The sequence below is a fragment of the Dasypus novemcinctus genome, chromosome 8 (genome assembly GCF_030445035.2).
Source record: "Dasypus novemcinctus isolate mDasNov1 chromosome 8, mDasNov1.1.hap2, whole genome shotgun sequence".
Taxonomy (NCBI): domain Eukaryota; kingdom Metazoa; phylum Chordata; class Mammalia; order Cingulata; family Dasypodidae; genus Dasypus; species Dasypus novemcinctus.
Window position 1 is genome coordinate 111,634,420 of NC_080680.1, and position 15,569 is coordinate 111,649,988.

General features: G+C 42.1%; 1 protein-coding gene across 4 annotated transcripts in view; it reads left to right on the forward strand.

Moving 5' to 3' along the window:
• EPB41L4B (erythrocyte membrane protein band 4.1 like 4B) overlaps positions 1 to 15,569 on the forward strand; it is a 173,395-nt gene that overhangs the window by 43,460 nt on the left and 114,366 nt on the right. For all 4 annotated transcript variants that reach the window (XM_058302570.2, XM_058302567.1, XM_058302566.1 and 1 more), the window contains exon 2: positions 11,628 to 11,732. In XM_058302570.2, coding sequence (XP_058158553.1) covers positions 11,628 to 11,732 — 105 coding nt within the window. The remainder of the gene's footprint in view (positions 1 to 11,627; positions 11,733 to 15,569) is intronic.

The window sequence follows — 15,569 nt, forward strand, 5'->3', positions numbered from 1 at the left end:
TATGTTTATCCAGTCATCAGTTAATGGATCCTGATTGCTTCCATCTTTTGGCAATTATGAATAATGGGGCTAAGAACATCAGAGTACATAGTTTTGCTTTTTTCTTTTTAACCTTTTTGTTATTGCTATGTGAAGCATAAATCCAGATGTACAAATAAAACAAACATACAGCTTCATTAACACTAGAATGCAGGTGCTCTCATAGTGCCCACCTATGTCAGGAGATAGAACCAGCCAGTCTAGAAGCCTTCCCTGTGCCCCGCTCAACCCCCTTGCCCTCCCCAAGAGCAGCAACCACCATGATTTTATTGTCATCACTTCCTTATTCTTTAGAAAGTTTTATTACTAGAAGGTGCATCAACATGTGGGGTCATTTGTGCCTGGCATGTTTCACTTAGCATAATTTTTTTTGGTGAGGGGCTCCGCAGACTAGATTTTATTCTGAGTTTTGTTTGAGTGTTGCTGAAATCCTCAACTTCAAATTAACCCGAAAGAAAACTTCATTCTACAAAAATAACTCTACCAAATTCTTAAGGAATTTAACTTGGTTAAATTGACACTGTTGGAGGCAGCTTTGGGGCAGTTTAAGTCAAATGACCTCCTTTGTTTGTGCAACCAAATAAACTCTTTCTTTGGAACTCCATTGTTTCAGAAATTGACTTTAAAAACACATCAGAAGAAAAGAACCCACTTTTTCTTGGTATCGGTTTGGCAACCCAGAAGGGATAAGGACAAAGGGGTCCCTGCTGGAGTCTGACCTCCACTTCGCTGTCTCTGCTTATAGTAATAGCCTGGCGTGGCCGGCAAAAGAGGCAAGTGGAGCAGGCGGTGGACTGTGGACTACGGGTGTTTGAATGCTGAAGCATCCCTTTTGGCACCCGCAGCCTTGGACATTGTACTCTGCGTATCGGTGCCAGCATGCGCCTCATCTTGGTATCCTCTGGGCATCCTTTTATCAGGTGCCTTGGAAAGCAGGCACTTTCCACTGGGGAACAGAGGAGGAGCAGGCCCTGCAGGAGGTGAAAGTGGCCATTTCAGCTGCCCTACCTCTAGGACCTTGAGGGCATGGATCTCCATTTGAATTTCAGGTTTCTGCCACCAGGGCCTATGTCAACTGGTCTGGCAGAAGGGAGGAGCCACAGGAATTCACAGGCTCCTGGTCTTCTAGACTCAAGTTCCCAGATGTAGCCCAGTGATATTCCCCAATCAAGAGGCAACTTCTGTCCTGCTATTGGGCCTTGGTAGAAACGGAAAGGATCACCAAGTGCTCTCAGGTCCTACTAAGGTCAGAAATCCCCATCATAGCCTGAGTCCTGGGTAATCAGAGCCCTCTCAGGCAGTGCCCAGCAACACAACATCATCAATCGGAAGTGGTGGCGGCAGACTTGGCCCAGTGGTTAGGGCATCCATCTACCACATGGGAGGTCCGCGGTTCAAACCCCGGGCCTCCTTGACCCGTGTACATCTGGCCCATGAGCAGTGCTGATGTGCGCAAGGAGTGCCCTGCCACGCAGGGGTGTCCCATGCGTAGGGGAGCCCCACATGCAAGGAGTGCGCCCCGTAAGGAGAGCCTCCCAGTGCAAAGGAAGTGCAGCCTGCCCAAGAATGGTGCCACACACACGGAGAACTGACACAACAAGATGATGCAACAAAAAGAAAGACAGATTCCCGTGCCACTGACAACAACAGAAGTGGACAAAGAAGATGCAGCAAATAGACACAGAGAACAGACAGCCAGGTTGAGGGGGGAGGGAGAGAAATAAATAAATAAATCTTTTAAAAAAAATCGGAAGTGGTGCTCTCAAGGTCATGCTCACGCAGGCCCCCGGGGAGAGACACCCGTGTGTAAGTGGGTGGCGGAGACCTCTCAACATTGATCCTGTTGTAACAGCAGATGAGGGCCATTGTGTCTTGCGGACACAACCTGAGCAGTTTTGGCCACCCCAGGAGACTGGCTACAATGGGATTTCTTTCCCTCTCTTGTGAACTCTTTTTGCTGTGTAAGTAATAAAGTCATCATGTACATATACAGAGAATGGAATATTATTCAGCCATAGAAATGAATGAAGTTCTGATATGTGTGACAACATGGATGAACCTTGAAGACATTATGCTGAGTGAAATAAGCCAGCCACAAAAGAACAAATATTGTATCATCTGACTGGTATGAAATAATTAGAATAAACAAACTCATAGTGTTGGAATCCGGAGTATAGGTTACCAGAGGATGGGATGGGGGTAGAGAATGGGGAGTTAATACTCAATTTATACAGAGTTTCTATTTAGGCTGATTGCAAAGTTTTGGAAATGGATGGTGGTGATGGTACCATAATATTGTGAGTGTAATTAACACCACTGAATTATATATATGAATGTGGTTAAAAGGGGAAATTTTAGATTGTATGTATGTTACTAGAATAAAAATTAAAAGGTAATTTTTATTCTTTTAATTTTAGGACTGTATAGAACTGAACCCTATTGTAAATGATGGACTATAGTTAAGAGTACATGAAAATGTTCTTTCATGTTCCCCTCTCAATCAGAAACAGAGTGGGCATCATCCTCCTAAAATCCTCAAGATTGAGGAATGAACAAATATAAGGGTGAGAATGCAACTGTGGACTAAAGTAGACTTACTATTATTCTAGCAATGGAAGTACTTGCAACATTGATAAAAAGGCAGTGGCCACCAGAGGTTCTGAGGGGAGGGGGAGGGAAGAATAAGTGTAATATGGGGCATTTTGGGGATTTTCTGAATGACATTGCAATGCAGATACAGGTCATTATACATTTTATCAAAACCTATAAAAATGTGCAGTGCAGTGTGTCAACTTTAATGTAAACTATTGACCATGGTTAGCAGCAGTGCTTCAATATGTGTTTATCAATTGTGACAAATGTACCACACTAATCAAAGATGTTGTTAATGGGGAAAAGTATGGGAGGGGGAGGGCGTGTGGTATATGGGAATCTCTATATTTTTGATATGTCATTTATGTAATATAAGCTTCTTTAGAAATAAATTTTTTTTAAAAAATTGACACTGTTAAGATGGCAGTACTCCCTGAACCAATCTAGAGATTCAGTATAATCCATCAGAACCCCAGCTGAAGCTTGTCCCAGCAGAAATGGACAAGCTGACTTTGAAATTCAAATGGAATTACAAGGGGCCCAGAATAACCAAAACAATCCATTTGAGGCCCCTTGCAATTCCATATGAATATTAGGATCAGCCTTTCCATTTTCACAAAAAAGGTGCTGTAATTTTTATCGGGATTGTATTGAATTTGCAGACTGCTTTAGGCAGTGTTGACATCTTAACAATATTAAGCCTTCCAATCCATGAACATGGGATGTCTCTCTGGTTTTTTTTTAGGTCTTCTTTAATTTCTTTCAGCCATCTTTTGTAGGTTTCAGTGTTCAGAGCTCTCAAATCCTTGGTTAAATAAATTCCTAGATTTTTTATTATTTTAGATGCTATGGCAAATAGAATTATTTTCTTGGTTTCCTTTTTAGATTGTTCATTACTCATGTAGAAACTCAACTGACTTCTGTGTGTTTACTTTGTATTCTGAAACTTTGCTGAATCCATTTATAAGTTCTAGTAGCTTTCTTGTGGATTCTTTGGGATTTTCTATATATAAGATCATGGCATCTGCAAATAAGAGTAATTTTACTTCTTCCTTTCCAATTTGAATGCCTTTTATTTCTTTCTTTTGCCTGATTGCTCTGGCTAGAACTTCCAGTACAATGTTGAATAGTAGTGGTGACAGAAGGCATCCTTGTCTTGTTCCTGATCTTAGGGGAAAAACTTTTAGCCTTTCACTATTGAATATGATATTTGCTCTACCATTGATTGACTTAAGATATCTGTGGGTTTTAGGATATATCCTTTGTCATGTTGAGAACGTTCCTTTCTATTCCCAGTTTTCTGAGTGCCTTTTTACATGAATGAATGAATTATATTTAGTTTCCTTTGGAAAGACTTTGGTAGTCTCAAATGACGCTTGAATAAACTTAAGAGGCAAAGAAATGCAGTAGCTAATTGTATAATGATTCTGGTTGGACATCAAAGATGTGAGAAAAAAAAAGGTGGGAGAGCATTTTATATCTTATAACTTAATGATGCGGAACACAGATTGCCACCTTTGAATTATGCAATCACTGACATAGCAATTAAGAATTTAGTTCCGTGTATTTTGACCTAAAATATACATCATGTGTATTATATATTCACATATAATAAGATTAGACCTGTGACAGGTATCTCTAAACCATTGATGATTTTCACAGGGCTTTCTTTTATGAGTTCTCTGATATTTTGCTGAAGATGTTCCACAGTTAATGTGTTCATAGAGTTTTATTTCTGTGTGCAGAATTTATCATCCCAAGCCCTGCCATACTCACTGCCTTCCAACAGTTTCTTTTCTGTGTGAATATTCTGACACCAACTGAGGTCTTATTTCTGGACAAGGGCTTTTGTCCAATCAGTATGTTTCTACTACTATGAGCTCACTGGTGGTCTACAGTGATAATTGTTGATAGGGTCTGTCTTCCTACAAAAGGTTTTCCCAGTCTCTGCATTCACACTCATTCTCTCTGTATACACTGACAGCCATATAATGAGCAAGGTTTTACTCAATCAAGGCCTTTCTACCTTGAATGTATCACAGTTTATTCTTGTGTGTTTTCTGTGACAAAAGATGTGACGTAATTGGTCACTGAAGGTACTGCCACATTTGTGCCATTTATGAGGTTTCTCTTCTATGCAAACTGACTTATCAGCTGAGGGTTCACATCTGGCAACAGGCTGTCATCTAACAGCTATGCTAGGAGCCCACCGAAGTTTGATGAACTCTTAAGTTGTCACAGAAGACATTTGCACAGTAACTGTATTAACAGTTTTTCTCGTGTATGAGATCACTTGTATGTGATGAGCCTTGATTCTTTGAGAAAGGAGTTTCCAGTTTGGCTAAACTCACAGGTTTCTCTCTTGCATGCAGCATTCTCTTAGGATAAACAAGGCAGAACAAGTGGGAGAAAACTTTCACACAGTCAGAGCATCCACAGGGTCTCTCTACTGTTTGAGTTGTCTGATGTCTATTGAAACATAACTTATCTCTAAAAGTTTACCCACAGTCACTGCAGATAGGGGTTTCTCCCCTGTGTGAATTCTCTGATGGTTAATGAGACCAGACATATATGAACAAAATTTTCCACATTCAGTACATACAAAGGGTGCCTTTCCTGTATGAAATCTCTGATGGGATATGAGTCATGTCTTCTGGCTGAAGGCTTTCCCACATTCACTGCATACATAGGGTTTCTTTCCAGTAGGAGTTTGTTGATGTATAAGGAGATTGTCCTTCTGGATGAAACCTTTCCCATAATTGCTGCATATATAGGATTTCTCTCCTATGTGAATTTTCTGATGTGCATTGACCTGTGATTTCCAGCAGAAGGCTTTTTCACACTTAGTGCATTTATAATATTTCTCTCCTGTATGAGTTTGCTGATGTTCATTGAGCTGGACTTTCTGGAGAATGTTTTTTCACATATACTACACCCATGAGGCTTCTCTCCAGTATCAACTCTCTGATGATTAGTGAGCCTAGACTTCTTGATGAAGCTTCTTCCACATTCTTTCCCTACTTAAGGTTTCTCTTCTATATGAATTTTGTGATAAATACTTAGCCTGATTTCTTAAGACTTTGTGACATTCAGTGCATTCGTAGCATTTCCCTCCTATAATAGTTTTCCTATATTCAGTAAGCTGAGACGTGCTGGGGAATGACCCAGATATACTGTATCGAGGTTTCTCTCCTGTATGAACTCTCTGATGATTAGTCAGGTGAGACTTCTTGGTGAAGGCTTTCCCACATTCATTGACTCATTGGATTTATCTATTTTGTGTGTTCTCTGATGCTTAATGAATTGAGACTGTGTGCATGGGTTTTCTCTGTTCGGGGAATTTAATTTTAGTATGCAATTGTTCATGCTTAGCATGGAGAAAGGATTCTCCATCTCCATTAACTTCAGCATGGTTCTTAACTTCATAGCTTCTGTTCTGGTTAAGTAAACTTAAATTTGATTTCAATGTTTTTCCCAAAAGTTGAATATATCATGCTTTAGCTGTAAAGAAAAATGATTTTTGCTTGATGAGCAATATTTCCAAATGCATTATGTTCAGGATACTGTTCCATTATCTTCAGCCATTTTTGGTTTTGCAAGCACCCCTGTAGATGATTGTCAACTTTCTTGCTTTCTGAACAGGTTTGACTGTGGATTTCTTCTTCTATTGTCCATGGTTCTCCTCATTTCAACCAGGAGAGGGCATCTGGTTGGCTGGCCTGATACTCCAGTGACAATGGGTTATTATAATTCTCCAACATCATGTCCCAGTATAGGGCCTTCTGAGCAGGGTCCAGGAGCTGCCACTCCTCCCAGGTGAACTGCACAATTACACCATCAAATGCTAGTGATTCCTGGTCCTTGATCATTTTCTTGTGTTATCAGGAAATGGCAAGTAGCTAGGATGCTTTATATTTAGTCTCTTCTGGGTATGTCCTAAATCTCTGGTTACAAATCTCAGTCACCAGTCAAGATAGAGCCTCTCTCATTTTTCCCAGAAATGACAATATCCAGGTCCTGGAACCATCTCCTACTTCCTTTGATGAATCTTGCTCCCGAATACAGTTTCTCAAACCAAGACTGCCTCTGATCACTCTGTTCTTTGGTGCCCCAGAGGGTTTTACACCCTGGAGCCACAAAACTTAGAATTCAGAATGTGTGGACAATCTGCCTTTCTTCTGTGAAATAGAAGTGTGTTGACTGTGAAAGGGAAGCAGGAGAGGAGATTGATCTAGCACAGCATGATGCCCCAGTAGCAGGGGATTTCTCAGGCAGATGGGTTTCTGGGCTTCCCCAGGCACATTCCTAGAGGTCACCCATATTCCCTCAAGAAGGAGCTCTTTGCTGTACAGATATGTACACATGCTTCAAGATGGTCCTGCCCACTGCACTGCTTTGCTGCTTTCTCCATATAAGCACACAGTGGAGGTGGCCTTCCTTGGGCTCAGTACATCTTGCAGGCTAGGATTGCATACTGTCCTGAGTGTTTTTATCATGAACAGATGTTGGATTTTGTCAAATGGCATTTCTGCATCAGTTGAGATGGTCATGAGGTTTTTTGCCTTCATTCGTTTAATGTGGTATAAGAATTGATTGCTTTTCTTAGATTGAACCAGCCTTGCATTCCTGGAGGATTTATGCTTCTATATTCATAAGTGATAATGGTCTGTAATTTTCTTTTCTTTTGCTGTCTTTATCTGGCTTTGATAATCACGGTAATGCTGGTCTCATAGAACTCCAAGAAGTAATACTGCCTCTTCCTTTTTTTTTGAAGAGTTTGATAAGTATTGGTGGTGAATTTTGTTTAAATGTTTAAGTTTGGTAGAATTCAGCAGTGAAACCATCTATTCCTGGACTTGTTTTCATTAGGAGGTTTTTTGGTTTTTACTTTTTTAATAGAGAAGTAGGTTTACAGAATAATCAGGCATAAAATACAGGATTCCCATATACCATATGTATTGGTCTGGTATATTTGTTACAATTAATGAAAGCACATTGGTATATTTGTACAATTAGCTAGTCCATGATTCTGGAAGTTTTTGATTACTGATTCAATATCTTATTATAAATCTGTTGCGATTTTCTATATTTTCTTGTGTCAGATTAGGTAATTTGTATGTTTCTAGGAATTTTTCCATTTCATAACTGTTCATAGTGCCCTCTTATAATCGTTTTTATTTCTGTAAAATCAGTAGTAATGTTCCCATTTTTATTCTTGATTTTAGTGATTTGTCTCCTTTCTCTTTTCTTTGTCAGTCTGGCTAAGAGTTTGTCAATTTTATTGACCTAACATAATATTTTTAAGGTTCATCCATGTTGGAGCAGGAATCAGTACTTTACTCCTTTTTATGGCTGAATAAAATTTTGTATAGATATACTACATTTTCTTTATCCATTCATCCACTGAGGCATATGATTTATTTCTGCTTTTTGGCTATGATGAATAATACTGCTATGAACATTTGTGTAGAAGTTGTTGTGTGGTCATATGTTTTCATTTTCTTGAGCATATACCAGGGGGTGGAATTGCCAGATTGAATGGTAACTCTGTTTAACCATTTGAGGAGTGGCCAGACTGTTTAAAAAAGTTGGCTGCACCATTTTACATCCTTACTATCAGTTTCCCTACATCTTTACTACCCTTTATCTTTTTTTTTTAATTGATTTTGTAAAAATATTACATTAAAAAAAAATATGAGGTCCCATTCAACCCCACCACCCCCACCCCACCACTCCCCCACCCCCAGCAACACTCACTCCCATCATCATGACACATCCATTGCATTTGGTAAGTACATCTCTGGACATCTCTGCACCTCATGGTCAATGGTCCACATCATGGCCCATACTCTCCCACATTCTATCCAGTGGGCCCTGGGAGGATTTACAATGTCTGGTGATTGCCCCTGAAGCACCATCCAGGGCAACTCTAAGTCCCAAAGGCGCCTCCACATCTCATCTCTTCCTGCCATTCTCCATACCCATCAGCCACCATGTCCACTTTTCCCACTCCAATGCCACCTTTTCTCTGTGGACCTTGGATTGGTTGTGTCCGTTGCACCTCTGTGTCAAGAGGAGGCTCCGATTCCACGTGGATACTGGATGCAATCCTCCTGCTTTCAGTTGTAGGCACTCTAGGCTCCATGGTGTGGTGGTTTTCCTTCTTCAACTCCATCTTAGCTGAGTGAGGTGAGTCCAATAAATCAGATTGTAGGAGCTGAAGTCTTTTGAGGCTCAGGGCCTGGCTATCATATTGTCAGTCCAGAGATTCAAATCCCCTAAATATATCTTAAACCCCAACACCAACTACAATTCCAGTAAAGTAGCATGAAAGTCTTGTGAAAAGAGATCCCATCTGAGTCCAGTTTCACCACACAGAAACACCAGCTCCAAAGAAGGGCCATCTGACATGGCAGTGAACCCCATCTGCCATGACCATAGAACCCGTGGGTCTCTTTAGCCCTCAAAGGAACCAATACCTGGAGTTGTATCTACTTTATCTGTCTCTTAGACTCTGCTCAGTTGTGCATAAGGGCAATCCTTCTGACAGCCTCCAGACTCTTTTTTAGAGACTCGTAGCCATATAAACTCATTTCTCCTTTCCATTTCCCCCTTACATTAGGTCAAACAGCATTTTAAAGTCACGCTATTGTATGTAGACAGGGATATTCTGCTGATCCACATTGAACCTTCAATTCAAGATCATTTTCCAGTTGCATCATCAGTTGGTACTTGGTAGTGATCCCTCAGTGCCAGGGAGGCTCATCCCCGGGTGTCATGTCCCACGCTGGGGGGAAGGCATTGCATTTACATGCTGAGTTTGGCTTCGAGACTGGCCACATTTGAGTAACATGAAGGCTGTCAGGAGGAAACTCCCAGGCACAGTGCTGCTCTAGGCCTTGTTCTTATTTCAGGCATATAGGCTCACAAGCATAGTCATTAGTATCATGCTCTCACTGTTGGACCCTCATTCCTTCCTGGTCCTTACCTTTGCACCTGGGGGACTGCCGCTGCTCCCCCTAGGGACCACGACAGAGCACCCCCGGCCAGGAACCCAGTACCCCCCCCAGCTGTAGTTTTTAATTGTTGCCACTATGAGTATATCCAAACATTACCATGCACCCTGGACATATGCCCTGTATAGCTCCCTGTCAGCCATATATCACCTGTCAATAGTATCCTATACCAGTATTCCTCCGCTGCCATTGTTGAACCACTCTGTGATCCAAAACTTCCTGAAAATTGAAGCCCAATATAATGTCAGGATCCCTTACTAGTAAAATGGCATATAGTGATGGGTTTAAAGGTTAGATATAGAATATGTGTTGACTTTTTGATTCCAGCCATCCTAGTGAGCCTGAAGTGTTATTTCACTGTGGTTTGGATTTGCATTTCCCTGATTGCTAATGGTATTACATGTCTTTTCATGTGCTTATTCGTCATTCCCATATCTTCTCTAGAAAACTGTGTTCAGATCCTTTGTCTGTTTAAGTTGGGTTACTTGTGTTTGTATTTTATTTTTTTAAACTAATCAATTTTATTGGTACATATTTATAAAGCATATAATTCATCCAAAGTATACAATCAGTAGTATTTGGTATAATCACATAGTTGTATGTTTATCACTTCAATCATTATTAGAGCATTTTCATTATTTCAATAATAATAAACAAAAAACAGATCGTGTTTTCATTATTGAGTTGTAATAGTTTGTTATATATTTTGGTACAAATCCCTCATCATTTATATAATCTGCAAAAATTTTCTCCCTTTCTATGGTTTGTCTTTTTCTTTCTTCAGGAATTGATGTCCTTTTTAAATTTGATGATGTCCAGGTTTTTTCTTTTGTGGTTTGTGCTTTTGGTATCATATTTAAGAAACCATTGCCTAATCCAAGGTCATGAAAATTTATGCCTATGTTCCAAGAGTTTTATAATTTTAGCTCTTACATTTGAGTCTTTGATCCATTTTGAGTTATTTTTTGTATATGGTGTGATCTACTCTTTGTTTAACTTGTGCTATAACTAAAGGCTGGATAAATGCTTGATTCTTTTCCTTTATTTACCAGTTTTCGTGATAAGAAGTTGGTTACCAAGACATCTTATGAAGTCGGCTTTTGATTTTTTTCCTTTCTCATTATGAACACTTATATTTAAACATTTGTGCTTGGATCTATCAGAGAATTATGCCTGTGTTTTGCTTGGATGAGTGCAAATAAGCTCTTTCTTTTGTCAGTGACTAGTTTTCGTGCAGCGGTTTCTCATGCATGATCCCATTCAATTCTCCCAAGTGACAGTGGGATGAGCAGGTATCTTCAGGCCCATTCAGACAGGAGCAGGAATAGAAGCATAGAGAGGAGACGCGACTTGCCCAGGGCCACACTGCTAAGTGGCACATTCAGGATTTGACCCGTGTCTCTGTCACTCCCCTCTGAGCTCATGCCCCTTGCGTGTACCATGCAGCTGTCCCCCTGGAGTGGGCCTGTTCTTTGAGTTTGAGTCCTGACTCTGCCCCCTTTGGCCAGAACAGGTCTCTGGACTTTCATGGACCCTGGTTACCTGCTCTGTGAAGTCAGGAGCCTGACAGAGCCAATTTCAAAGGATGAGCTGATTTCCTAAGGTGGCCTCATTTATGGAAAGGCTCAAGAGAAGCAGCCCAGGTTTCATTCTGCTAGAGTAGGGCCATCACCACTTCCTTCCGGTGCCTGGTTTTCACTACACTTACCATCACTCATGGGTGTTCTTCCAAATAGCTCCTTAGAAAGGGTTAACAGTGGTTATCTGGGTTTTTAACTTTATACCATTATATGATGTTTGAATTTCTTTGATTTTGAGTTTGTATTATGCTTATAATAGAACTAATTTAAAATTTTTATATGCGTATTGTGACATATATGTGTATATAATATACATAGAGAAGTGATTTTGTTTTTCTTTTCTTTTTAAATCTTCCCAGCCTTCTCATCTTAAATTTTCTTGTATTGAATTGTCTTCCAGAAACATGCCAAAGGCCAGGATTTGTTTGATCAGATTGTGTACCACTTGGACCTCGTGGAAACAGATTACTTTGGCCTCCAGTTCCTTGACTCTGCCCAGGTCGCGGTATGTATTGCTTTGATTCATTTTAGGCACAGATTGGATTTTCATGCTAATTGCAGATCCACAGTTGTTAGAGATTGGTAGAAACAAATAGGAGTAAAACTGTGATATTGTTCCAGTAATGGGATTTGGGACCGCAGGGATGGTGCCGTGAGAAAAATATCCCCAGTGCCTGCAGGATCCCCTCCCACCCCCACACCGAGGTGGCCAGTGACGGGAGAGGGGATGAGAAGGAAGCACTTCTCTCACTCGGGATGCATTAGGAGAACATTTCAAAGCAGAGGGATGCTTTATGGGCACATCAGCAGAGTAAATAGAAAGAAGAAATATCATAATAGCAATTCTTTTAATGGTGCTACTGTTTTTTTCTAATATCAGGAGAAGAGGCTGTGCCACTTTCTTCTCGTGGAGCCTTGCTGGGTGTGGAGAATGGGTACTCTGAATCCAGCTGGATCCCAGCCAGGCTTTGTGTGTGTGTTGGGAGGGTGGTTACAGCAGGTCTTGGCATTGCACGAGAACCATCTTGCAGGCTCCAGGAGGCTGTGTTAGGTCAGCAAAGGTTCTACTTTGCTGTTCACTTTGGAGATGCTAGAGTGAGTGGATTTGAAGCAGCTCAGAACTGCTCCCTCTTGTTTTGTTGTTGGTTAAAAAAGAGATACTTTTATTATAGAAAATGTCAAACACACAAGTGGAGAGATTCGTCTCCTAGCTTCAGTCACCACTAGTTGTCAGAATCATTCTTTTTAAAAGGAGGAATGGTTTCATTGTCCATCCCCCCACCCCCACCCCAACAAAATCTAGCTTTGGGTTTCAAAGATAATTTATTCAACAGTCTAAAAATATTTCTGAGTGCCCGTCATGTGCCAGGCCCAGTTGTAAGCCCTGCAGAAAAAGCAACGAACAGACAAGACAAAGTCTGCTCTCTCAGGGCCTCTATCCAGGTGAGGCGAGATGGGCTATGAGCAGGCACAGAGGAATAAAGTGACAGGTTGTAATAAGCTTCAGGTAGAACAAAGAGAAAGGGGCTCGATGGCTGGTGGGGAACATGGGGAGGTGCTATTTGAGATGGTGTGTTGAAGGGTAGGTTTCCTAATAAGAAGGCGTTGGAACTAGATACCTGGGCTCCTCATAAATGGTTAAATCCTTTCTACCTGAAAGGCATGTATCAGATACTTCCCGGGTGCTGCACTGTTAGTCATAACGGGAAGATGATCACATCGGTGTCTGGAATTGTTTGCAGTAGAATGTGCGTGAGATGCCTGAGCCCTTTGCAGATGGAGTGGGATGGGATTTTAATGCATCCAAGCTCCAGGGCTTCCTGGGTGGTTGCCGCCTGTGCCATCCCCACCCCCTGCTCCCACCCGGAGTCTCTGTGCAGATGCCCCCTTATGCCACTGACCTCCTCTGTGTCTTCAGGGCTTCCAGTCTGTGGACAACAGATTCGTTGACTGATGCTGGAAGCTTCCTGTTGCCCCCTTGAATTAACGGTCTTCATTCCTTCTCCGTTTCTCAGCAGAAGACACTCACTCTTTCCCACCTGGGGAAGGCGGAGAGCAGCTTTTCCCTCCTTGCCTCCCTGTCCAGCTCTCCTTCCTCTGAAGTTGGGCTCCCCAGCACCCTGCTCTCTCACCTCACCGTGGCCCTTCACGTCCTTCAAGGCATCCGTGTCTCCGTTTTCTCTTCCCCTGAGAAACCTCAGAATTCAAGTTCCTCTTATTCGAGCAAATCTCGGCACACTTTGGGCGCTCTCATTTCCCTTCACGGCCAGATCCAGGATTCTCTAATTCCCCCTTCCAGTGATAATTTCCCTCCAGTCCATCCTTCCAACTGCTTCCATCTGGTCTTGACCCTCAACTGTCCCCTCCCTCCTGATTGGCCCTTCTCCTGGCCCCCTCCTGTCCTTGCCTTCTTTACCTGTGTCCTCGCTCACCCTGTGACGTTCTCCTACCCATCCCTCAGCATGCAGGTCCATCTGTTTTCTCCGTGACTTTTCCCAGGCTGCCAAGAATTACTGGAGAAAGTCATGGGCTGGTGCCTTTTGGCACCAGCACAGATCAGAGGCTCTGCAAAGGTCAAGCACCCGTCCCCCCGTCCCCCCCGCCACCCAGCTGCTCTTTGGGGCTTGTTAGCTCATAATTGACTTTTTTTTTTTTTTTTTTTTGAGGTACCAGGGCCGGGGATTGAAATGGAACCTTGTATGTGGGAAGCTGGCACTCAACCACTGAGCCACACTGGCTCCCCTGACTTGGTTTTTTCATTTCTTTGCTTGTTTGTTTTGTTTTTAGGAGGCACCAAGTACCAAGCCCAGGACCTCCCATGTGGGAAGTAGGTGCTAACTGCTTGAGCTACATCTACCCCCCCAATGACTCTTTTTTAAAAAATATATATTTTTAATTTATTTTAAAAAGATATTTAGATTATGTAAAATGTTACAGAAAAAAATATAAGGGATTCCCATATGCCCCAGGCCCCACACTTCCCATTTTCCCCCACATTAGCCATTTCTTTCATTAGTGTGGTACATTCATTGCAATTGGTGAACACATTTTGGAGCATTGCCACTAAGAGTGGAATATAGTTTACACTCTCTCCCACTCAATTCTGTAGGTTATAGCAGGATATATCATGGCCAGTATCTGTCATTGCAGTGTCATTCAGGACAATTCCAAGTCTTGAAAATGCCCCCATATTACACCTCTTTTTCCCTCTCCTTGACTTCAGCACCTCCAGTGGCCACTGTCTTCACATCAATGATGTAATTTCTTCCATTGCTAGCATCACAATAAGTCTATAATAGAATACCAGTGAGTCCACTCTAGTCCATATTTTATTCCCCAATCCTGAGGATTCTGGGATGGTAATGCCTACTCCACCCTATTGAGAGGGGGCTTCAGTCCCAGAAAACTGACGGATGGGACTCTATGGCTTGCAGCTGTAGACTCTCTTAGTGCCTTGATGTGGTGGCCCATCCTCACCTCCTTGTTAGTTGTCCTCTGTGAGTCCAATGAGTAGGTGTTGACAACTCTGCTGAGGCTCAGGACCCAGCTGGCACATGGACAGCCCAGAGATTCAAGTCTTTCTGACCTACATCTACCAACTCCAGCACCAACTATGGGTTCAAATAAAGGAGACAGAAGAGGCAAGTGTAGAGAAGTCACATCTGACTCTAACTCTGTCACACTCGGGAGCACAAACTCCAAAGTAGAGCCCACTGGCAAGGCACCAAACTCCAGAGCTACTGCCATGACTGTAGGACCTGGGTGCCTCTGGAGCCCTCAGGAGCCCCACTATTTGGGGTAATATCTACTTTGGCTGTCTATGAGATCCTGCTGAGGTGTGCAGAAGTGTTACCTCTCTGATGACCTCCCGACTCATTTTGAAGTCTCTTAGCCATATAAACTCATTTGTCTTTACCTTCCCCCCCTTTTATTTGAGGTCTTTTTCCAGTTGCATCATAGCTGGTACTTGGTAGTAATCCTGTGCCAGGGAACCTCATCCCTGGGAGTCATGTCCCATGCACGGAGGAAGGTAATGCATTTATATCCTGAGTTTGGCTTAAAGAGAGTCCACATTTGAGCAACATTGAGGTTCTCAGAAGGTAACTTTTAAGCACGCTACGGCACTAGGCTAAGTTGCAATTTCAAGAGCAAAAGGCTTATAAGCATAGTTGTCAATATCAAGTGCCCATCAATGGACCATCCTTCACTAATCATTGCCCCTGTTCTTGGGGGATTGTTGCTCTTCCATTAGAGAATGTGGCAGAGCTCACTAGGATGGGAATTCAATATTCTTTCTGTTGTTGTGTGAATCTCTACCCAGTGTGGCAATGCCCCATTAGCA